This window comes from Aulostomus chinensis, chromosome 22 (genome assembly GCF_037954235.1).
Source record: "Aulostomus chinensis isolate RoL2024-O1b breed Wild chromosome 22, RoL_Achi_v1.0, whole genome shotgun sequence".
NCBI classification, from domain to species: Eukaryota; Metazoa; Chordata; class Actinopteri; order Syngnathiformes; family Aulostomidae; genus Aulostomus; species Aulostomus chinensis.
The window spans coordinates 2,035,039-2,057,472 of NC_141341.1; the positions used below are offsets into that span (position 1 = coordinate 2,035,039).

Below are 22,434 nucleotides of genomic sequence, written 5' to 3' on the forward strand. Positions count from 1 at the left end.
CTGATTTCTGACCGGCTCTTCCTGGTCTCCGACCGGCTCTTCCTGGTCTCCGACCGGCTCTTCCTGGTCTCTGTGTGATCACATGATGCTCTGACTAAACTGTGGTGGTTTGCCTTCACAGCTTTGTGCTGCTGAAACACAGAAGATAAAACAGACAAGATTTATCACAAATATTGTCAGGAGGTGAAACGTGACCCAAAGGTCAAAGGTCATCATCATGACTTGTAAGTGTGCTAATTTGTTCGAGCAGCTGATTCCTTTATACTACGAAAAACGTCACTCAAAACATTTATGAAATGTTATGCCTGCCAAAATAACGAGCCGTTGCAGTCCCTCCTCTTCATCAAGTTGTATTTGTTGTTTTACTTCCTGTCTGAACTCATCATCGGGACAGGATCCTTCCGGTGTCCCTCGAACCTCAGCTGCTCCAACCGGCGACCTGATGAAGAAGCTTCACGTCGACCTATCAAACTCAACACTCACGTTTTCATCTCTGTTGTGTCCAAAACGAAGATGTCGGGTGCTAGCTAGCTAGTTAGCTGGCTCACGGGGCTTGTCATGTGACTGTTAGGTTTAAGCAAACAAAGCGACGTCACACGTGAATGGAGCTTAAAGGCTTGACGTCGGACCCGAGCTTCAAAACTTTACTCGCTAACGAGCCCCGTCCCGCAACTGCGACCCTGCTGCTAATGCTAACTGTTAGCCTGGTACCACTCGGACTGACACAGCTACATGCTCACCAACACTCACCGTCCGCCGCCATTTTACCGTCCAACCGGAAAGAGAAGACGAACGCGCCGGGGAACTGACTGGTACCGAGCTCCGGACTTCTTATACTCAACGACTGCTACTGGAACCACCTGCAGCCTCACACCGACTCAATACCGTCAACACACATACACTAGGTCCGTTAGGGCTCCTTCACAATAAAAGCCCCTACATCCGTAATTAGAGTGGTAATAGAATAAGGATGAACATTTGATTCTCCCTTTTCCTCTTTTTTTTAAGGTGTTTGGAACAGCTGAGACAGCAACAACAGGCTGGTTTGCACATGGAACAGGTACAGCACACATGCACATCCATCCCTGGTTTCATTTATCCTTTATTATCAACGCGTTTCACCTTTTTAAGAGCAAAAATGTTCTGCACTTGTTTGCTGGCTCAGAAGAAGAACCATAGTTTTTAATGGAATGATTGACATGGGGATGATTTATCGTAACTCTTGGAGATGTAAAATAAAAAAATGAAATTATCAGAAAAAGAGCGAGGAGTCTGGGACAAAGACGGGATCTGATGGTCCAAGGAACGTGTGTTTAGTGGCATATTGGGGGAGAACATGCATAGAACAGTCTCTACACTATGTTCCAAGAACCTTTTCAGAACCTGGAGTGACAATGAAGGGAGATCACCCGATAAAGTTCTCTTCTGGTTCTAGCAGATCGTATCTTCTGTCACCTTCCAAGAACGTGTTCAGCAGATTAAAGAACGTTACATAGACTCTTACAGGACAGCTAGAGGGAACCTCCTTATTTGTCCTTGATTCGCCTCTACACAAACTTCTTTTTCTTTTTCATCCATTTCTCTTCACTCCCTCATTCCGTGGACGCACCTTCACTGTCACCATGACGACTAATGGATCCTCAACAGCTCCATGGTTTCTGTCATTCATCTCTGTCAAAGACTGTGGATGAAAAAATGGAAGCATTTGGAGCCCCGTGGACAGCGGCACACCTGTCCAGGTTGGCCCCGCCCCCAGCTCCGCCCCCACCAGCAGAACTTCTCCAGGTTACACTGAAACAGATGAGTTTTTCCGTGAAGGTGAGTTAACATTCACGACAGTTCTGCATGACTCCTTGGTGTGTGAGCTGTTACCAGGACGGTGACCCTGCGCCTCCTCAGGCGTCGACAGAGTCCTGGTAGTCGACTGAAACGATCAATCAGAGACGCGTCTGTGTTTGAGGGTGACGTCACTGCAGCGACCACCTGAAACTCACAACGGACATGTGAATATTTGTCCAGATGACACATCAGGATACCCAACATGCACCTGGCTTACCTGCGGTGCAGATGTCGGCAGGCTGCAGAAGACCGACTGCAGACACGCAGAGGCGAGGAGCAGCAGAAATATGGCGCCTAAACGCAGCGTCATCTGTCAATCAAGCTTCAAATGTCAATCAATCAGCTGTCATCAGGACTCGTCTTTCCAGAAGCAGCGAGAAGCTAACAGAGGAAACAGAATAATCCTCTTACTCTGGTGCATGAGTCACATGATCAGATGATGACATCACTGGACTCTGCCAATCAGCAAGTGAGACCAGTCGTCCAGAAGGGACTCTTCTATCTATAGACATCCATCTATCCATCTATCTATCTATCATCTATCTATCATCTATCTATCTTTCTATCCATCTATCTATCTATCTATCTATCTATCTATCTATCTATCCATCTATCTATCTATCATCTATCTATCTTTCGATCTATCTATCTATTTATCTATCTATCCATCTATCTATTTATCTATCTATCCATCTATCTATCTATCATCTATCTATCATCTATCTATCTTTCTATCTATTTATCATCTATCTATCTATCTATCATCTATCATCTGTCTATCCTTCCATCATCCATCCATCCATCTATCATCTGTCTATCTATCTATCTATCATCTATCTATCATCTATCTATCTATCTATCTATCTATCATCTGTCTATCCTTCCATCATCCATCCATCCATCCATGTATCTATCGATCTATTTTGTGTTCAGACTCAAGAACAATTTTTGAAATAAAGCTGTAGCTGACGACGAGCCTTAACTTCAGTTCATTTTCTTGACTGCGTGTGATGGAAGCCTCTAGAAGCTTCCCTCTTTAAACCTGAACCACTGTTTTTAACCTCAGAAAAACCTGGCAAGAGCAGATTCTTCATTTTTTGTTTTATTTTGAAAGGATGGCGGCGGTGGTATATTCTACAAACTTGTCGGCAAGAGGGGGGTCGTTGAACACTCATCAACTCGACCCACCTGCTCTAACCGTCCGGGTTCGGCTGCAAACGGACCGGCATCGGAACTGCAAGACGTAACTTTACAACCGGAAGTGGAGCTGACAAGAGAAGGTTTGGTTTCCCACGCAGGGGAAGAACGGGTTTCAGCGATGCTAGGCTAACGTTAGCAGGTGGTGGCTCCAGGTTCCACAGCTGTGACGTAGTCTCTGTGGTTGTGATGTGGAGATGTTGCAGGAGGCCCCGCGTCGCCATGACAACCGCCTTCACTGCTGATGTGGGACTTGCAGATTCGGAGGGTTTAAAGAAAGACTGGTTTCTTCCTCATTTTCTTTTTCTTGATTTATAAATGAGGTGACGGACATAATAGTAATAAAAAAACATAATAAAATAATCACAATAATAATAGTGACATTCACATCGATTATTATTTTTGAGTAATCAACAGTGACGCAAACACTCTCCTGTAAACTGCTGTGAAGTCTTTTTATTTATGAATTCTTTCATCAGTTCAGTCCAAGGAACGAGAGCCAGTAGAAACTGTGTCCTGGTTGTGTAAAGAAGGGGTCCCCCTGAGCAGCAGGAGTTGAGCTCCAGGGTGGCCCAGGAGGAGCCAGAGCCACCCCCCCACCACTGCCTGCGAACTTAGGAGAGAAACCGTTCTGCTGCCCAGTTTGTGTGAAACGATTCACACAGGTAGGCCACTTCAGGTGGCACATGGTTCAACATGCCAGAGAAGCCGTTCAGCTGTGTCGTCTGTGGTTGAAGCGTCACACAGGTGGCGCACAGGAAGCCACACCTGCCCAACGCAGCCCCACTCAAATAATTCTCTCACAGGAACTCCTGAGACGAGCGAACAACAACAGCAAGAACTTCCTGACTGCAAATTGTCTCTGGAACCTGACTTGATCAATCACCTGATCAGACACCCGTCAGGCAAACCTCATGTTAGCTTAATTCAAATTAAAACCTAATTTAAAGAGTGTGGCTCTAGACCTCATAAGACAACTTGACTTGAAAGTTGCACAGAAAGGCACATTAGTGAGTTTCCATCTGACTTGTTGCTGTGAGGCTGCGGTGCTAACCACTGCACTACCATGGCACCGATCCTGTCCTCTTATATCTGATTATAGTCCACATGGACCTTGATGTTTGTATCTTAATCGTGAGTCACCTGATCTAGACAGCTTATTCCTCCCAGCTATGATGCTAAAGGTTAGCATCCATCGATACCTGTGGAACTATGCACTTGCTAGCTGACAGGTAGCTGCACCAGTTCTGTGCCACGCTGCATTCCTGCCTGTGCATGAGCTGAGCCACAACTTTAGGGTCACTTGGACGGGATCCTACTGTCATACACACACACACACACACACACACACACACACACACACACACACTCTCTCTCTCTGTCTCTCCTTCATGGACAGAGCGCATTGCCTAGCCCCGTACCTGAACCTTAACCATCACAACCCTGACACTAAACCTGACCCTGAAATTTTCGATGACCTCATTGGTATTGTAAAAGCAGACGTGTATCTTATGCACTTTGGTGTCCCGTGATGACGGTTACAACTGTGTGTATTTGCCGTTCTCATCCAGTGTCAAGTTTCAAGAACCAAAAGGCACCATTAGGGGGAGCTTTCCAGATGTTCAGAGGGACGTTTACACGTGTTCCTGCTGGTTATCCAGCGAGGTCGCCGCTTCTGCAGGGTCAACCTGGAACATGGACCTCACAGCTGGTCCTGAGAAGTCTGGGAATTGATGGCGGTCTGCAGGAGAACTGGTTATCCAAGTGTTAATCAGTGGAGGAAGTCTTTGATGACATGAGACCGCAGTTCTGGGTCTCAGTTGGGAAACAGAATGACAAAAATAATTAAAGGCCAAAAATGTCATCAGCCAAAGATGACATTCCCGGACTCAGACCGTGACCCTGCATGACCTGTACTTTCAGGCTCCAGCGTGGCGTGCTCGCGGTAGGTGCTCTGAACACTACACTACCCAGAATCCTACACCGCAGGTGCAGCACTCTGTGATTGGATGTTTGTTGCTGAAATGAATCCTGGGAGTCGTAGTTAGCCTCTTGTGTGGCTAAACCACATGTCGACTGATTGATTATTGATCTGTATTCTTGTTTGTCTGCTGCAGCCCCCCCCCCACACACACACACACACACACACTCAAACACACGTACACACACAGCTGATCTTAGCTATACGTAACTACGTCACGTAGAAGCACCGCCCCCTCCATTCTCAGCCTATGGAGGATTTATTTATTTCTTGTTCGTCTCCTCCGCTGCCTCCATTATTTCTCTGTGAAAGCCCCCGAAACCGCAGCGGGGCTCAGCGGCTGCCGCAGGCCGAGAGAGAGCCCCGACCGCCCCGCAGCAGCGAAGGATGAGAACCGTCACCGGGATGGAGGAGCCGCCGCCGCCGCTCAACCCCGGAGACAGCGACATGACTGCGGCATAAACAGGCGAGAGGACGCCGCTGCGCCCCGCGGTGAGTGAATGAGTGATGGATGGATGGATGGATGGATGGATGGATGGATGGGGGGGGGGAGTGATGGATGGAGGGTGATTGGACGTTCAGAGCGGCCACATACCTGCACAGAGGGCAGCGGGAAGCGCCGTCCTTCATCCTCCTCTTCATCAATGTCATAATTGACATGTTACTGGACCGCTTCATTCCCAGCGGCTCAGCCAGGATGTCTGGACCGGCTGGACCCGCACCACCCGTCGGGGTCGGATCCGCACCGGCTGCTGGGGTCGGACCGGGCCCGGAACTGCCAGACCTGAGCCACCTGACGGAGGAAGAGCGGAACATCATCCTGTCAGTGATGGAGAGACAGAAGAAGGAAGAGGAGAAGGAACAGAGCATGCTCAAGTAAGGAGGGCAATCATGATGAGTGATGAAGTTCCTAGCAGGCGTCATGTGACATGAGGTGACCTCTGACCTCCAGTTGTTTGACAAGCCTCATCAGAAGGTTTATGGTGTGATTCAGGTACCGTGTTGATCATGGGTTCCAGCGACCTGCCATGTAGTTCAGGCAGGTGTGGTGCTGGTTCGTGTGTGTTTGGATTTGGTGGGTTTCTTTATATTTTGGTTCTCTGTCACTAAGTTGATGGGTTTAGGTTCTGTTTTTGTTCATGGGTTTTGGTTCCATGTTGTGTAGGTCTGTGACGGTTACGTTTACAGGTCAAGGTTCTGTATTGTGTAGTTCACACTATTAGGTTCCATGTTGTTTAGTTTATGGGTTTAACTTCCATGTTGTGTAGTTTGTATGTTACAGTTCCGTGTCAGTGGTTCTTGCGATTGTGTTCCAGGTTATTTAGGAAGCGTTGGTAGGATCTGTGTGGTGACTTCTGTGCTAACATCATTCATTGGCAGAAGAGCTTAGCTTGTCTCACCGTCTCTGCCATCGCTGCTAAAGGCATCATGGGAAACGTAGACCCAGAAGGCCACGTTTGAAGGAACCTCTGAGCAGAACCAGCTTGTCGCACCTCTGTGATGCGTTCAGTCTTCAGAGGTTGCAGCCCTTGAATTTGTCATGAATATCAAAACACTGGCATGAGACAGCTGGTTGGGGGCGTGGCCACAGCTCAGAGGCACCTGACCAGTTGTAGTTCTGTGACGTCTCTTTCAAAACAAGAGTTGGAAATCCCTGTTCCATCCTGCATGTTTTCATTGTTTGATGCTTTTAATTTTAATTTTTATCTCTGTTCTGACATCAAATCATCCCCTTCATCACTATCATCGTCACCATCATCCCTTTCATCACCATCACCATCATCATCATCATCACCATCATCACCATCACCATCATCCCCTTCATCACCATCATCGTCACCATCATCCCTTTCATCACCATCACCATCATCATCATCATCACCATCATCACCATCACCATCATCCCCTTCATCACCATCATCACCATCACCATCATCATCATCACCATCACCATCTTCGTCATCTTCACCTTCATCTTCCTCACTCCGGCAGGGATCAGGAGGACGGCAAGCTCCCACCAGCCTCGTAAGTATCTCAGTCATACCTGTATCTCCCAGAGTGCACCTGGCCACGCCCCTTTCTATTGCGCTGCAAGGAACAGTGAGGGGGGGGTCCTTCTACCCCCAGTGAATGATGTCCTGTTTCCCACATTAATATTCATCCTTTTCCTGTTACTCTCCTCAAACAACTTCCCGTTTCCCAAACTGGCCACTTCAAGAAGCGACTTTTTGTCAGCTGACTATGCTGTGTTACCTGGACAGGTGGAATCCGTTGTCGGGGTTCAGTCAGTTGGTCAATAATGTTGCTGCCAACGTTTCCGAAGTTCTGCAGGTTATAAGTCCGACTGCTGACGAGTCGCAGACGTGAGTAAAACCTGAAGCGAACCAAAGGTCAGATGACCTGCGGGCCTGGCACTGCGTTCAGGTGCTGCTGGTAAAATCAGACATTTGAACATCGTTGTTTAAACAGGAAGTTTAGAGGTCGAATGCTTATCTGTGCGACCCCTCCAACAGGAAATTACATCAGCAGTTTGAAGTGTACAAGGACCAGGTGAAGAAGCTGGGGGCGGAGCCTGAGGACATCCGGACATCAGCGAGGGCCAGCTCTCCGACTTGTGGTATCTGCCGCAAAACAAAGTTTGCCGATGGTTGTGGCCGCGCCTGCTGCTATTGTCAGAGCCGCTTCTGCGCCCGCTGTGGGGGGCGTGTTCCTCTGAGAGCCAACAAGGTCAGTCAGTGACAGGGGTAACCATGGTAACAGGTTACATGAAAACTCCAAAAACATTTCATGTTGTGCCAAACCCTCCGCAAAATAATGTTCACGAATCAAGCAAAAGTATTGATCGGCACATTCTGGTTGTGAGGGTTTGAACACCAGAGGGAGGCACAGTTGCCTGGTAACTGGTGACAGAGTCTCAAGTCACCTTTTCCTTGGGGCCCTTGATGAGAATATTCTGAGTTTTCTTTTACCCACAATCCCCGGAAACTGACGCTCCACTTCAGTTTGTCTTTACTCATGATTTCCTGCAGCTGACACGCGATGCGGCTGGGTTTTTTTTCAGGTCATGTGGGTTTGTAACGTCTGCAGGAGGCAGCAGGAGATTCTCACCTGCTCAGGGGCTTGGTTCTCCAGCAGCTCACACAGGGCTCCCCACCCACCACTGCAGGGACCGCAAGGGGCCATGGGGCCTCTAAACAACGGAACCACTGAGCGGTCAGTAGACTCAGTAGGAAATTGGACATGTTAATAGAACGGAGCAGAACTCTGAAGATCAGGTGATTGATTAAAAACAATGACCCCAAATCCCTGATTCTAGTTTTTTTAGCCTGAAATCTCCTCTCCCACCCTCCAACTGGCCCCGCCCCATCCTCCCCTGTCCTCCCCTGACCCCCCCTTCCCCTGACATCCCCCCCATTGTAATCAGATTAGCAGATTATTACTGCTGCTGCTAAATACAGTGACACACTGACAAACACTAACATGCCAATACACACTCACAGGCTAATAAACACTAACATGCCAATACACACTCACAGGCTAATAAACACTAACATGCCAATACACACTCACAGGCTAATAAACACTAACATGCCAATACACACTCACAGGCTAATAAACACAGGCCAAGACACATTTGCCTGCTACATGCTAACAAGCTAATACACATTAACAGGCTTACTAATGCTAACAGACTAATACACACTCAGGCCACAAACTAACAGGCTAATGCACATCAGTAGGCGACATGCAAATACACACTTACATATTAATACACACTAACAGGCTCATACGGACTCACAGGCTAGAAAGGCTAGGTAATATACACACTGGCACATGCTAATAGGCTAATGCACACGACTGGGCTAACAAACATCGATAAACTGACAAACCCTAACAGACTTACATTCACTCACAGGCTAATAAACACGACCATGCTAATACAAACTTAGAGGCTAACAAACACAAGTTAATCCACAGTCACAGACTAACAAGTACCAACAGGCTACTGTAAAGTAACTGGTTAACAGCAGTATTGGGCTATCAGGCTAAGATAGGCAGCAGCGAGGCAAGTAGATGGAAGTCGTTAGGAGGAACGGATGGTGTTGCATGATGAGGGGGCGGAGCTCCATTTATGATCCAGTTATAAAACTGCTGACTCCCAGTGTGAGTGTGTGTGAGTGTGTGTCTTTAATGTGTCGTCTTGTGAATCGGTACGAAGCTTCAAACATTCAAGTTCTGACCGAAAACCAGTAAGAACCCTTTGAGTTTGCTTCATGTTCTCCAACTTAAGGATTTTCCATGTAGACTCCGGGTTAAAGAAGGGAAGATGCTAGTTTTACAGTTCTCTTGTTCTAGAAAATGTTCTGTGCTGCTCTGGAACATGAATCAGTGACCTGTGATTTCTTTTGACAACATTTGTTGGTCTGAGATTGTCTGCTTTATCGTAAGATGAACTTCAAAGATTTAAGTGGCTTGGTTTCTCCAGACGGGTTCCACCTCCCTGATTGGTTCTGTCTGTGTGACTGACAGGAGACGAAGCCCCTCTGGGTTTTACGATGGTGGTGGGGGCAGGATGCCTCGTTCTCCCTCTGACCATGGACTGGACCGCCGTGCTCGCTCACCTCACGGCTGCCATGGTTATGGGGAGGAGGAGCTGCAGGGGAGGAGGCGATCAATCAAAGATGGACGAGGATGCTGGTACTCCCAGGTGATCTTAGTAGAACCCTGTAGAACCTAGACATGAGCAGAACCCAGAGGAGCTCTTGTGACAACTATAAACTAATGATCTTCCTTGTCTGGGTTCAGGACCACCCTCTGGACCGGTTTCAGGATGAGCATGAGCTTCGACGTCAGCAGGAAGAGGAGTTTCAGGCCCGTTACCGCAGCGACCCAAACCTGGCACGTTACCCGGTGAAGCCACAGCCGAGCGAGGAGACCATGAGAATGTTGGCTCAGGTCGGTAGAGTCCGCCACCAGCGGCGCCACAGCGACGTTTCTCTGGCAGCTGCAAAGCCTGACCACTTGTCCCCAAGACACGGTGAGAACAAGAACCATCTACCTACATAGCCGACTGCAGGGGGAATTCCCCCACAAATGGAAGCTCAATCATTGTCTACTCTCTTTCATGCTGATGGAGGATCGGATGAACTTATACTTTGGATGAACTTTTACTTACATAAAATGCTGAAATGTTTCGATGCCACTCGCTCAAAATGTTCCAAGCGCCCTGAGGCATCAACATGCCAGATTGTTTTGAGAAGTGTCAAGGATGCCATGATTTTAGCCTCAGTGCCTCACCTACTGCAGCAGGTGGTGCAGCGGTGTCGCGGTTAGCAAGGAGGTTCAGGGTGTGAATTCTGTTTGGAGCTTGCATGTTCTCTCTGTCCTTGTGTAGGTTCTCTCTGGGTACTCTGGCTTCATAATCCTACGTTGCCTATTGGTGTAAGCCATGGCCCATCCAGGGTGCAGCCCCTTCTTGTTGGATAAAGGCTAGGATAGGCTCCAGCCCCCCCCCCCCCCCCCCCCCATCATCAACTGCTCCAGTCCCCCTGGGAGGAGCAGTTGATGATGGATGTTCATTGAAGCCTGTAGCTCCGAGCAATGACATCATATTTTAGCGAGGCTTTGTTTATTTTTTCTTTTCTTTCAAAATTTGAAATCTTGTGATACTAGATTATTACACATCTCAGTACAGGGCGTTGAACCATCAACCTGCAGTGTTAGTGTCTTGCTCAAGTGCTGTCTGACCTGATGTTTCTGCTCTTAGCGCTCCGGATGCATCGTCCTCCAGGACTGGTCAGAGGTGGAGGACAGAGGTCGTACTCCTTGGACCGGGCAGCCAGTCACATCAGCCCCACCTCTCCTTGCCGCAGCCCTGTACCACAGCAACACCTGGACTTGAGCTCCGCCCACAAAAGAATGTCAACCAATGAGAGTCCTACTCAGAGAGTGCAGAGGATGGGAAAGATGCACATCATTGGAAGCTTCAGTAGCTCGGAGGAGGAGCTTCTTACCACACCTGAGTACACCAGTGCCGAGGAGCAGGACAGTGAGTGCCTACATGCTATCAGCTAACTCTGTCACCCCAGGTGGCTACAAGCTATTCAGCACATATCTGATCTCTAAGCTGAAGAAATAATTGATTGTTTCATGTCAATAACTACAGATATGCTGCTAGATGCTAGCAGCTAACTCAATACAATTAAGGAACAACACAATCATGTAACTTATAGTATGTGGCTAGCTAGCATTGGTAAAATTAATGAGACTATGTAGTTTTGTATTAATATTTGTTGGAAGATGTGCCTAAATGAAGACAAGTGTTGAAGCTCCACATATCTGGTTTATTAACCTGAGTACCAACACAGCATGACTACAGTAACTGTGAGCATATGTCTCTGTAACGACCTGCACATGCGCAGTAACTGGATACCTTTACTAACTACGGTATCTGCAATAGGTCAGTATTAACTTTTGTAAACAAAGTGACTGATCTACAATAATGATATAAAAGGGCTGCACGGTGGTGCAGTGGTCAGCACTGTGGCCTCACAGCAAGAAGGTTCCGTGTTCGAGTCCCGGCTCGGGCGCGGGATCTTTCTGTGTGAGTCTCTATGTTCTCCCTGTTCCTGCTGGGTTCTCTCTGGTACTCCGGCTTCCTCCCACCGTCCAAAGACATCAGTTTGGGGACGAGGCTGATTGATTCTCTAAATTGACCGTAGGTATGAATGTGAGTGTGAATGGTTGTTCGTCTCTCTATGTTGGCCCTGCGATGGACTGGCGACCTGTCCAGGGTGAACCCCGCCTCTCGCTCGTAGGCTCCATAGAAAGGAATAAGAGGAAGACAGATGGATGAATGAATGAATGATATAAAAGAGACTTGGAGGCTATGTGATATCAGCTAATAAGCTAACAAACTGAATCAGTGATGCTAGGCTTAATGCTAACAGCTAACTCAGTGACAGTAGATGCCCAAATGCTAACCTCTAAGAAAATGGCACTCGGTGGCTACATGCTAACAGCTGACGTACATGGGGATGATGATGATTGAGGGATGGTGGTTTAGCATGACCTTTAGCAAACTAAACTCCAAATCTGCTCTGGTTCTATGGGCAATTCTGTGGTTCTTAAGGGTTCCACACCTTGTGTACTGGTTGTTCAGGGAACCCATTTCTCTCTCACAGTCTCATTAGGTTCTGCCTCTGTTCTCCAGACCTCTGCTGCATCAGTTCTCAAGTTCTCTAGAACCCACTGTTTTGTGGATTTACTCTGCTGTATCTCTGTGTTCCACTGGGTTCTCTGGGGTTCCTCTTCTGCTCTATGTTGTGAATGTCACTACGTTACAGGGTTCTGTCCGCTCTGACGTAGGCTGACGGGTTAATCTGTTACCTCCGTGTCATCAGGGCAGAAGTCACCTGCTCACAGATTATGAGCTCTGATTGGCTCAGAGGAATCTTGGCTCCTCCTCTCATGTCTGGGGGAGACAGAGCAGCTCAGTGTCTCTGCAGCTGCCACTCCAAAGACACCCGGAGGAAAACAGGAACCAGGAGAACCATCAGCAGATCCCCAAATCTGATAGTTCAGGCTTGGAGGTCTCCGGAGGACCCAGGAGGACCCTGGAGAGCCAGCGTGATAATCTGCTCCAGATTAGAAGAGAACACACTCAGCTGCTGCTTCTCAACTTGTCTTTAATTGGATTAAAAGAGGAGAGAGCGGGACGAGTGGATTACTCAGCCTGCTGCAGGATTCACCATGGAGACACCAGAATAGAAACAACATGTCTGCACACCTGACTGCCGCCGGACGCCACGCTCGCATCACTGCGAGGTAGACAGTTGATTTCTTCAGAATCTGTTAGAATTTGGCACCTTAGATCTAGAGGGAAGGTAGGAAAATAGGGGCGGGGTCAAAGCCGTGATACCTTGCCAGCCTTCAGCAGCATCCAGTTCACAGTGCGACCAATCAGATCGCCTCCCAACTGACTCTGATTCCACCGGCGAAAGATGAACCTCTAGAACCGACGGTATGAGCGCTGCAGTCTGCAGGCAGAACAAGGAGCAACCAGCAGACACACAGAGGTGGAGGAGCTGCAGGTTCTGCTCCTTCTCTTCATCCTCCTTTTCATCCTTCATGGCGTTGAGACGGACCTGTGAGTCCTGCAGCCAGATTAAAGCTCCTTTCAGACAACGGATTACAGCCTGCACATTGGAACTCTGAGTGGAGTTGGAACATTCTGACCCCTGAACGGTTAGAACCCACTGAATGAATAGAATCCCTGAATACGTAGAACCCACTGCAGATGTTAAATCCACCAAAGAACCCTCTGAACCTTAAAACCTGCAGAATGTCTAGAGTTCTATAATTAATTAGAAATCCACTGAATTATTAGAACCCGTAGATGGCGTCAAATTTAGAGAAGGATTAGAACTCCTTCAACAGTTAGAATTTACCAGATAACCTGCTAAATTGCCAGAACCCACTGAACAGTTAGAACCCACTGAAGGTTAAGAACACACCAAATGATCAGAATTTGTTGAAGTTTTAGAAACCAGTGATTAATTAGAACCCCTCTGAAAGTTAAGAACCTGCTGAAAGTTTAGAAGTTAGAACCCTGTGAATGGTTAGAACCCACTGAGTGCTTGAAAATGAAAGAAGGTTTAGATTCAACTGAAGCCTTCGAAACCAACAAAAGGAAGTAAGCCACTGAAGTATCTGAACCTGCTGAGGAATAGGAGCCCAGCTGATGGGTAGAACCCTCTGAAGGTTCAGAACCACTGAATGACCAGAATTTACTGAAGGGTTAATACCAACTGTAAAACCAAACAATAAGAACCCACTGGAGGTTTTCAGTCTGCTAAAAAAAATGTAATGAATTAAATTTACTAAATGGTTAGAACGCACTGAACTTTCAAATCCACTGAAATTTTAGAACCCACTGACCACCAACAACCTACTGAAGGTTTGGGAACCACCAAAGGTTTAAAAGCCCCAGAATGGTTCGAACCACTGAACACTCACAACCTGTGAAAGGCCTCTAACGTTAGAGCCTCTGAAAATCAGAGCCTACTGAAGGTTCCATCGTTGATGAATAAAAATTGTAATTATTTGATGATTGTGTGAGCAGGGTTCCCGCCTTGTGTGGAACATCACTCCCTCCGTGGACTAGCAGAATAATGACCTCTGCTCTTTCTCTCTTCCTGTCCATTACTTGGTTACCAGGAGACATGGACAGCCAATGGTGGGATCACGGGTCGTGGCACGGCGAGCCTGCCGCCATGTCAGTGGTAAGCCCCGCCTCCTCCATTTGCCCACCTGCAAGCATCTTTCCCACACTTGTCTGATGCCACGGATCTCACTCAATGTTCTTTAGAGCCGCATGGACGCAACTGATCACGCTGTTCTTCAAGAACCGCATTCACACCACATATCAGGCTACATCACGGTCACAACAGTCCCTGTCATGTGACATGTGAAGGGGGAACAATCAGGAATGTTCTGGTTTGAGCAGCGACTAGGACACTTGTTTTCCTCCACCATCAGCACTGACTGTGACATCACAAGAGCTCGTGTGACATCACTGTGACTTCATTGTGACCTCAGCATGGATAGGCCCAACAGATGTGTCCTCAGTAAATCAGCTGATCAAACTGAACTCCTGTTTGTTGTTGCTGTTGCTAAGGAACCACATGTGTTTACGACTGTGACTCCTCAGCAACCGGTCACATGGCAACCTTCCAAGGATGGGGAGCGTCTGATTGGTCGAATTCTGCTCAACAAGAGGATGAAGGATGGTACAGTTCCTGCGGATACAGGAGCGCTGCTGGGACTAAAGGTGACTCGCTCGTCATTGTCATCATCAACGTTTTTGTCTTCTGCTCCACCAACTTGGCGGATGTGCAGTGATGCGTTTTGTTTATGATGTTTCCAGGTCGTCGGGGGAAAGATGACAGAATCCGGTTGTCTTTGTGCGTTCATCACCAAAGTGAAGAAAGGAAGTCTGGCTGACACGGTGGGGCACCTGAGACCAGGTAAATGCAAACCTGCGACTATAGGCTAGACGATAGTCTAGCAGTTTCTCTTTGTTTGCTGTACTTTCACTAGGCTTGACTTGCAGTTTTTTGTGACTTCCGGTCTGTATGCTAAGCTAAGCTAGCAGTTTCTCTTTGCTTCCAGTCTGCATGCTTAACAAGACTGGGTCATTTTATTTTTCTTTCTGCATTTAAAAAAAAAATGTCTGTCCTGGTTCCTTTCTGACTCAGGTGATCAGGTTCTAGAGTGGAACGGTCGCGTTCTTCAGGGAGCCACATTTAATGAAGTTTACAACATCATCCTGGAGTCCAAACCAGAGCCACAGGTGGAGCTGCTAGTGTGTCGACCGATTGGGTGAGTGTGTCGAGACCCAAGTGTACCATCATGTCCATGTTACAAGATGTTCTATGTGAAGCATCCTGCAGCTGTAGAACTTTAACATTTGGCTGCGAGTTCCGAGACTACTTTGAATATCTGCCAGTTAAGCTGAGAATACATTGAGTTCTATTGTAGAACAAGAACACTTAGAACACTGTTTTATGTTCTCAAATCTTAATTTGTCATCACTGGTGTTGGACAACAAACACTAGAAAGGAACCAACAGCGTTTTAGGAGCAGAACTGAACTGGATTTTGTGTTAGAACCTCATATGAACTGATAGTTGACCTGTGTTCCTCAGGGATGTTTCCAGAGCTGCAGACTCCTCCCACCTCCAGATGGACTCCAGTGAGTTGATGACCACAACAATGTGGGGTGTCACATGACTCCCTGCAGGGGTCAGGGTAGAACTGGGTAGAACAGGACTGAGTTCAATTAGACCTGGGCTTAGCAAAAAAACGAATCATTTTTTCAAGAGAAATGGAATAAAAATATAATTTAAAAACTTGTTCTCTGTTGTGTGTTCAGGTTCCAGTTCCTTTGACTCTCAGAAGGTTGGCCCCTCCATCTCCGTCACATCCCCCGTGAGCCCCGGCCTTCTGTCCGGACAGGTTTCTGTAAGTTCATCCAGTGTGCGCCACAGTGGCACCACACAGGAGCCAATCAGCTGTCAGTTAACAGCCGTTTCCATGGTGATGTGTGTTTCAGACTGTGAACAGGCGTATGCTGGTTCCCAGAGTTCAGGTAATTGTAGAACGCAGAGAGGAGTTAGACAGCTGTCTGTTCCACCTATTTATGTTTGTTCTGTAGTTTATAGTTCTAGTTCTAGTGCTAGTTTAAGCTCCGAACGTCTTACTTCACAGAACCCATGTGGAGTCAGTTCATATCTACAGATGGAGTTCTAATGTTCTCCATAGAAACCAAGGTTTTTGGTTTGTGGCTTTGGGACAGACAGAAGTCAAGAACAGCATTTCCTCTCTTCCCTGGAGCATCCCTCAATTCTTTACTTAGAACCATATTTTTGTAGTGTTCTGCTAATTTCTGTTGCTTCTGAATGAATCTCCACTCCTGTTCTCCGACATTTGTTTGCTCTCAAAGTTTCTCAAATTGAATTCTATTTAATAAAGCTAATCTTTGGATCCATTTATTTCCATGTTCTGCATGGTTCTCACCTGGGGGTTTTAGTCTGTTTAAGACATGAACATTACTGTTATTCCCAGAGGTTCTGTCTCCAAATATTTCTTATGCTGCCCTGCTGTCTCTATTCAGTAAGGTTCTTTTTCCTAGCAAGTTCTGCTACTTTGTAGGATTCTGCTTTATTAAATTCTTCTTCTGTTCTGTAGATTTCGGCATGTCTTCCCAGTGTAGTTCTGAATGTTTCATCATCCATTCTTACAGGTTCTTTGGTAGTTTATTTTAGTTCTAAATGCTTTAGTTCTGCCACTTTTCTAAGACTGCTACTCAATAAGGTTCCACCTCTACTTTCCGTGGTTCTCTTTGTAGTGATGTTTCTGTTGCTACTGAAGCTGTGTTCTGTGGGGTTCTTTCTTCTATTATGTCAGATTCTTCTGTTGTTGCTGAGGCTGCCATGGTTCTGTTGCGCTCCACATGTTTTATATTTCTGTGTTCTTCAATGTCTGGTGGGAATCAGATCTTCTGTCTTTGAAGGATCGGTCAGGGTTACATTGGCTCTAATGTGTTCTATTTTTGTTCTGGAATTGGTCATGCCTGTGTTCCTTTTATTTTTTTCTACTGTAATGACGTCTTCATTGTTCTGCTGGGTTCTCCTGTTGTCTTCACCTTCAGGCCTATCATTATTTTATCTGGCCTTCTTGGTGTCCAACAAGGTTCTCCTCTGTTCTTTTTGTTTTACTGATATTCATCACTGCAGCTGCTCCTGATGTCTGTAGCGGTTCTCTAAGTGTTCCACAGGTGCTATAGTTTCAGAGACGGTTACCTGAGCGTTCTCCAGGGTTACACCTCTGTGCATGAATCCAATTATGTGATTTTACAGGTGAAGCTGTGGTACGATAAAGTTGGACATCAGCTGATCGTCACTGTGCTTGGAGCTAAAGAACTTCCTGTGAGAGACGATGGCCGACCCAGGAACCCTTACGTCAAAATCTACTTCCTGCCAGATAGAAGGTAAAACAGAACCAATCAGATCACAGCTCTTTGAGGATCAGTTGATAATTGGTGCTGAGACGGATCTTTTCTTACAGCGATAAGAGTAAACGGAGAACGAAGACAGTGAAGAAGTCTGTGGAACCTCGATGGAACCAGACCTTCATGTACTCTCCAGTCCACCAGCGTGAATTCAGAGAACGGATGCTGGAGTTGACGGTTTGGGATCAGGCCCGGGTCCGCGAGGAGGAGAGCCAGTTCCTGGGAGAAGTGAGAGCACACGTAGAGAACATGGACTTACGTAGAACCAAACATTTTTCTTGACCTGTCCCCTAATATTTGAGGGGTACTATTTAAGATACTCATCAATTTTTTTTGTTGCAAAGTGAGATTCTCTATTTTTGGGTTAAAGAACACTTCAGAAAAGTCATTCATGTCATTGAACCAGAACCGGTTCCACACTGAACTTCTAAGACTTGGTGAACAGTGATGAACCAAACACCTGAGCCTGTCTGGCAGTGGAGCATCTTTGCAAGAACAAGGGAATAAGTGTTGTTTTGGTTCCCCAGGTTCTGATTGGGTTAGAGTCAGCGCTACTGGATGACCAGCCTCACTGGTACAAACTGCAGCTTCACGACGGTTCCTCTCTACCGTTGCCCAATGCCTCCCCCTATCTGCAGAGGAGGGTTCTGCAGCCAGAACATGCAACCCGCAGACTTCAGCGTGAGTGTTCCTAGAGTACACAACAAACACACAAACACGTTTTTCCTTTTCTTCCGACCAGCTTCAACCACCTTGGAACCGTCTGGTTGGATGCTTCAGCTCCCCAACACATTCAGCTTTGGTCAGAATGTTCCTGAGGGGTTGAAACAGCACATGAACCAGAACTAAACCGGCCTCGTTTCTGTTGAAAAAAAGGTAACTGAGTATAGGGACAAACTGTGGTTCCCAGCTGGTTGTGCCTCTAGACTGGTTCTGGTTCGAAGCTGGTCCCTTTGGCCAATCGCAGAGTCATATAACAAGTACAAGAAGTTCTGTTCAGAAGTGAATATTTTTTTAAATGAAAAACATGTTTCTGTCACGACAGAGAACAAGAACTCAAACCATCTTCCAGCATCAGCTGCTGTTCTTGTGTCGCAGTAAAAGTCATGGGTTAGAATGCTTGCCCAAGGTTCCATTGGTGACCCACCAGCCAGTCAGAACCCAGAGTCCACATTTGAACTCTGAGCCTCAGTGTGAGGTGGACTTGTTGATCTCTATCTGTCTGCTGCATGTCTTTGTTCCTTGAGTTCTAATGTCTTCTGTTCTTCTGCTGTTCTCTTCCTGTTATCCATTATGCTTTGCCAGACAAAGGCCCTTCAGGTAAAACATGTATGTGTTTGTCTTGATATCTTTGTGAGGACCCCTTTGAGGTAAATGCCATGTCTCCATGTGACAAATGTTTCAGGGGTCCGCTTGCAGGAGAATTTTGAAGAACCTTTTAGCTCTTTTAAGGGGGTCTCCTTTCCTTTGAGGGTTTCTTAGGCCTGTCTTTGAGGAATCTCCAGCTGTCAATGAAGAAGGTCTGAATGTTCTTCAGATGTTCCCTAGAGTTCTTTGCAGGTCTTGAAGGGTCCTGGATGTGCTGTTATCTGGGGGTTCCTATAATGCTTCTATGGTCTAGCAGGGTTCTAGTGGTTCCCAGAGGTCTCTGATGTGCTTTTGAGATCTTCCAGAGAATCTCAGTGGGGCTTGATGGTGGTTCCAGGAGTCCTTGCAGGGGTTTAAAGATGAACCTGTTTTCCCATCATTCTTAAACTGGTTCTCAAGAGGTTCTTGACAGACTCTATGTGTGAAACCTGGAACCACTGAAGGGTTCCACCGTCATGATTCCTGTCTGATGCTCAGACCGGATGTTTTCACAACATCGCCATACACAGAACAGCAGGAACCGTCTCATCCAGAACGTCTCTCAGCAAATCAAAGCTTTGTGATGGGTTTTTTTTCATTCAAATTTCTGTGTGAATGCTGGCTTTTCTGCTGGATTAGAGAGGAGCTGCTCAGTGGGTTAACGCCCCCCCCGTCTCTGTCCCTCTGTCTCTCTCCCTCTCTCTGTCTCTCGCTCTGTCTCTCTCCCTCTGTCTCTCTCTCCCTCTGTCTCTCTCTCTCTGTCTCTCTCCCTCTGTCTCTCTCTGTCTCTCTCTCTGTCTCTCTCTCTGTCTCTCTCCCTCTGTCTCTCTCTCTCTCCCTCTGTCTCTCTCTCTGTCTCTCTCTCTGTCTCTCTCTCTCCCTCTGTCTCTCTCTCTGTCTCTCTCTCTGTCTCTCTCCCTCTCTCTGTCTCTCTCCCTCTCTCTCTCTCCCTCTGTTTCTCTCTCTGTGTCTTTCTCCCTCTGTCCCTCTGTCTCTCTCCCTCTCTCTCTCTCGCTCTGTCTCTCTCCCTCTCTCTCTCTCCCTCTGTCTCTCTCTCTGTCTCTCTCCCTCTGTCTCTCTCTATCTGTCTCTCTCTGTCTCTCTCCCTCTGTCTCTCTCTCTGTCTCTCTCTCCCTCTCTCTCTTACTGCAGGATCTCAGAGGATCTGTGACGGGGACTTTTCTGATTATGATTGTGAGGATGGCATCGGGGTGATACCAGGTGAACTCCAAGTCCCATCATGCATCACACTTTGACGTTGGTCATAATGATGTCACAGCGTTCACTAGCGTGTAGCTGTTCATCGTGTCTGTCTTCTTCTATGTCCAGACTATCGACGGAACGGCCGAGACTTCCACAGCTCCACCCTCTCAGTGCCCGAGCAGGTGATGTCCAATCACTGCTCTCGATCTGACATGATTCGGATGAGGTCACGGTCGCCAAGCCAACCACCTCCTCACAGGTGAACAGTCATTAATGAGCACGCTCTGCTACCTTTTTAGCAGCAGGCTACAAGTGATGACTTGATGTTTCTGTGATGTCACAAGGGGGTCAGGCGTGATGTAATAATGTGATGTAATAACGTGATGATGTCGGCTGAAGCAGCTGGAGTCAAACAACAGAAACCTTCATTGTATTTTGTACTTGAGTCACTTCCTTTCCATTCCTTGCCCCTGACCTTTGATCTTTATCCTCTGACTGGGTTGCCAGCGGTAACCCACCATATCCACTGTACCGTGAGGATGCTGTGCGGCTGCTGCGGGGTTCTAAACTGAGCCGAGCGTTTTCTGACGCCAGCCAGTATAGCAGCCTAAACAGGTAACATGGCAAATCAGTATGTAGTACAAGTGGCTGTAGTACTGCATCTAATGCTGGTTGTGGAATAGTTGTAGTACCAATGTAGTACTAGCTGCACTTGTTCTGGTTTGCAGTACGGGACTGACTGCGTGTCTCTGTGTTCAGGAGAGCATTGAGGAGAATGTCTGTTTCCAACTCACTTGACTCCCATGAAAGGTACTTCAACTACATGACCAGTTGTAGTAGAAGTAATAATAGAGGTAGTAGTCCTCATATCAGTACCAGCACCCTTTGAGGTATTGTCATCAGTAGTCATTGCAGTAACGATGGTAGTAGTTTCAGTAACAGTAGCAGTCATAGTAGTATTAGCTGTCAGTAGAGTGACAATAGTAGTTGGAGTGTTAACATTAGAATCATTGCAGTAATAGTAGGAGTTGTATTATTAACATTAGTAGTCATTGCAATGACAGTATTTGTCATAATAATAGTATTACTATTTGTAGGAGTAAGAGTTGCAGTTACAATATTTGCAGTAGTAGTCTTTGAAGTAACAGTGGTACTTGTAGCAGTGACAGTAGTAGTCATAGTATAAGTATTAGTTAGTAGTTGTAAGTGTAATGGTAGATTTTATAGTTTTAGCATTAGTAATCACTGCAGTAATAGAAGTTGTATTATTGGGATAAGTAGTCATTGCAATAAAAGTAGTTACAGTATTAGGAAAGTAAGTCTAAAAAGTAGTGGTTGTAGTTTTTGGCATTAGTTTTCATTGCAGTACCAGTAGTTGTCATAGTGTTAGTAGTTGTAGGATAACAGTAGTAGTCATAGTATGAGGATTAGTGGTCATAGTAGCAATAGTAGTAGTCACAGTGTTAGTGTCAGTAGTCAAAGGAGTAACAGTTGTAGTTGAAGTATTAATATTAGTTTTCATCGCAGTAACAACGTCATAATAGTATTAGTGTTAGTCATCATAGCAGTAACAGTTGGCAGTAATTCGTGGTTGTTAAACTTCATCTCTATATTTACTTCTTTCTCTAAGATATTTTAATGGTTGTCATACCACTTCCTGGCCGAATCACATGACCAATGGAAGCTGTGAGGACTACAGGTGAGCCCTAGGGGCTGATGGGTAAAGTACTGTTAGTGGCTTTACAGTACACAAACATGCAGTTTATCGGTCCACTTCCTGCTGGACGTCACTGGTTCCTATGACAGTGAAAGTTCAGGGGGTGCAGCGAGTACTTTGGGCAGATCACATGACACATCTGTACAGGAGCCTTTCAGGGTCAAAGGTCTTGACGTCTGTCTTTTCTACAGCCAGGACTTCATTCCCGACTTCCCCTATGAACCAGACGGCTTTGACGAGGAGCTGCTGAGGTAACTGGACGTTTGACTCTGGGACAGCGTGGCTCAGTTTGACACTCAAACACTTGGATAGATGGAGAAGCAGCAGTTTCACCTCCCCCTTCGGAGCTCAAGGCCTCTCTCAACACCTGCGTTCTCGTCTAACTGAACTTCAGAGTCCAGCATCTGGGACGCGGTCTCAGGTCCGGGGCGAGTTCAAAGCTGCCGCTCATCTTTTCACTTTCATGGAACCAAACTGAACCAGACCGCTACCGTGCTAGCCTCATTATGCTAATATGCTTGTGCCATTATGCTAACAAGGTGGCCTAAAGAGAAGTGGCATCATCAAGCTCCTGTTG

At 46.7% G+C, this 22,434-nt stretch overlaps 2 protein-coding genes and 1 long non-coding RNA gene across 25 annotated transcripts in view; 2 read left to right on the plus strand and 1 right to left on the minus strand.

Annotated features, from left to right (window-relative positions):
• On the minus strand, window positions 1–10,347 carry LOC147240287 (uncharacterized). 9 transcript variants are annotated; one of them, XM_086193573.1, is made up of 8 exons: window positions 8,126–8,348; window positions 7,539–7,729; window positions 7,271–7,447; window positions 5,613–5,810; window positions 2,057–2,220; window positions 1,873–1,983; window positions 1,610–1,791; window positions 12–131 (listed from the first exon to the last, which is right to left on the minus strand). In XM_086193573.1, exons 5-7 carry the CDS (start codon window positions 2,147–2,149, stop codon window positions 1,675–1,677), a joined length of 321 nt encoding a protein of 106 aa, XP_086049699.1. In that variant the 5' UTR covers window positions 2,150–2,220; window positions 5,613–5,810; window positions 7,271–7,447; window positions 7,539–7,729; window positions 8,126–8,348; the 3' UTR covers window positions 12–131; window positions 1,610–1,674. The 9 variants fall into 9 exon arrangements, with proteins under 9 accessions (XP_086049701.1, XP_086049699.1, XP_086049704.1 ...); XM_086193575.1 differs by having other exon boundaries at window positions 1–128; window positions 7,539–8,348; XM_086193578.1 differs by lacking the exons at window positions 7,539–7,729; window positions 8,126–8,348 and adding an exon at window positions 8,922–10,347 and having other exon boundaries at window positions 7,271–7,444.
• Window positions 399–2,744, plus strand: LOC147240288 (uncharacterized). Its single transcript, XR_015111241.1, has 4 exons — window positions 399–905; window positions 1,009–1,060; window positions 1,648–1,818; window positions 2,020–2,744. It is a non-coding gene; the product is annotated as an uncharacterized LOC147240288 (long non-coding RNA).
• LOC147240289 (regulating synaptic membrane exocytosis protein 2-like) overlaps window positions 5,254–22,434 on the plus strand; it is a 24,559-nt gene continuing 7,378 nt past the window's right edge. For 2 of the 15 annotated variants that reach the window (XM_086193294.1, XM_086193299.1), the window contains exons 1-26: window positions 5,257–5,509; window positions 5,702–5,893; window positions 7,010–7,042; window positions 7,279–7,380; window positions 7,531–7,744; window positions 8,079–8,230; window positions 9,548–9,725; window positions 9,824–10,055; window positions 10,785–11,066; window positions 14,237–14,301; window positions 14,697–14,849; window positions 14,946–15,045; window positions 15,277–15,400; window positions 15,726–15,772; window positions 15,953–16,041; window positions 16,133–16,168; window positions 17,439–17,569; window positions 17,647–17,818; window positions 18,118–18,271; window positions 18,896–18,910; window positions 20,090–20,158; window positions 20,267–20,399; window positions 20,648–20,755; window positions 20,900–20,950; window positions 21,771–21,839; window positions 22,049–22,108. In XM_086193294.1, coding sequence (XP_086049420.1) covers window positions 5,715–5,893; window positions 7,010–7,042; window positions 7,279–7,380; window positions 7,531–7,744; window positions 8,079–8,230; window positions 9,548–9,725; window positions 9,824–10,055; window positions 10,785–11,066; window positions 14,237–14,301; window positions 14,697–14,849; window positions 14,946–15,045; window positions 15,277–15,400; window positions 15,726–15,772; window positions 15,953–16,041; window positions 16,133–16,168; window positions 17,439–17,569; window positions 17,647–17,818; window positions 18,118–18,271; window positions 18,896–18,910; window positions 20,090–20,158; window positions 20,267–20,399; window positions 20,648–20,755; window positions 20,900–20,950; window positions 21,771–21,839; window positions 22,049–22,108 — 2,948 coding nt within the window. In that variant the 5' untranslated portion in view covers window positions 5,257–5,509; window positions 5,702–5,714. Of the gene's footprint in view, window positions 5,510–5,701; window positions 5,894–7,009; window positions 7,043–7,278; window positions 7,381–7,530; window positions 7,745–8,078; window positions 8,231–9,115; window positions 9,268–9,547; window positions 9,726–9,823; window positions 10,056–10,784; window positions 11,067–14,236; window positions 14,302–14,696; window positions 14,850–14,945; window positions 15,046–15,276; window positions 15,401–15,725; window positions 15,773–15,952; window positions 16,042–16,132; window positions 16,169–17,438; window positions 17,570–17,646; window positions 17,819–18,117; window positions 18,272–18,895; window positions 18,911–20,089; window positions 20,159–20,266; window positions 20,400–20,647; window positions 20,756–20,899; window positions 20,951–21,770; window positions 21,840–22,048; window positions 22,109–22,434 lie in introns of those variants that run through there. The other 13 variants (XM_086193300.1, XM_086193304.1, XM_086193303.1 and 10 more) reach the window with 12 other exon arrangements.

Coding starts and splice junctions, on each gene's coding strand:
- LOC147240287 (XM_086193575.1), bottom strand. CDS start 2,149: ATGACGCTGCGTTTAGGCGCCATATTTCTGCTGCTCCTCGCCTCTGCG. Junction 1,984..2,056: donor TGCCGACATCTGCACCGCAG/GTAAGCCAGGTG, acceptor TGTGAGTTTCAG/GTGGTCGCTGCAGTGACGTC. Junction 1,792..1,872: donor GGCGCAGGGTCACCGTCCTG/GTAACAGCTCAC, acceptor CATCTGTTTCAG/TGTAACCTGGAGAAGTTCTG.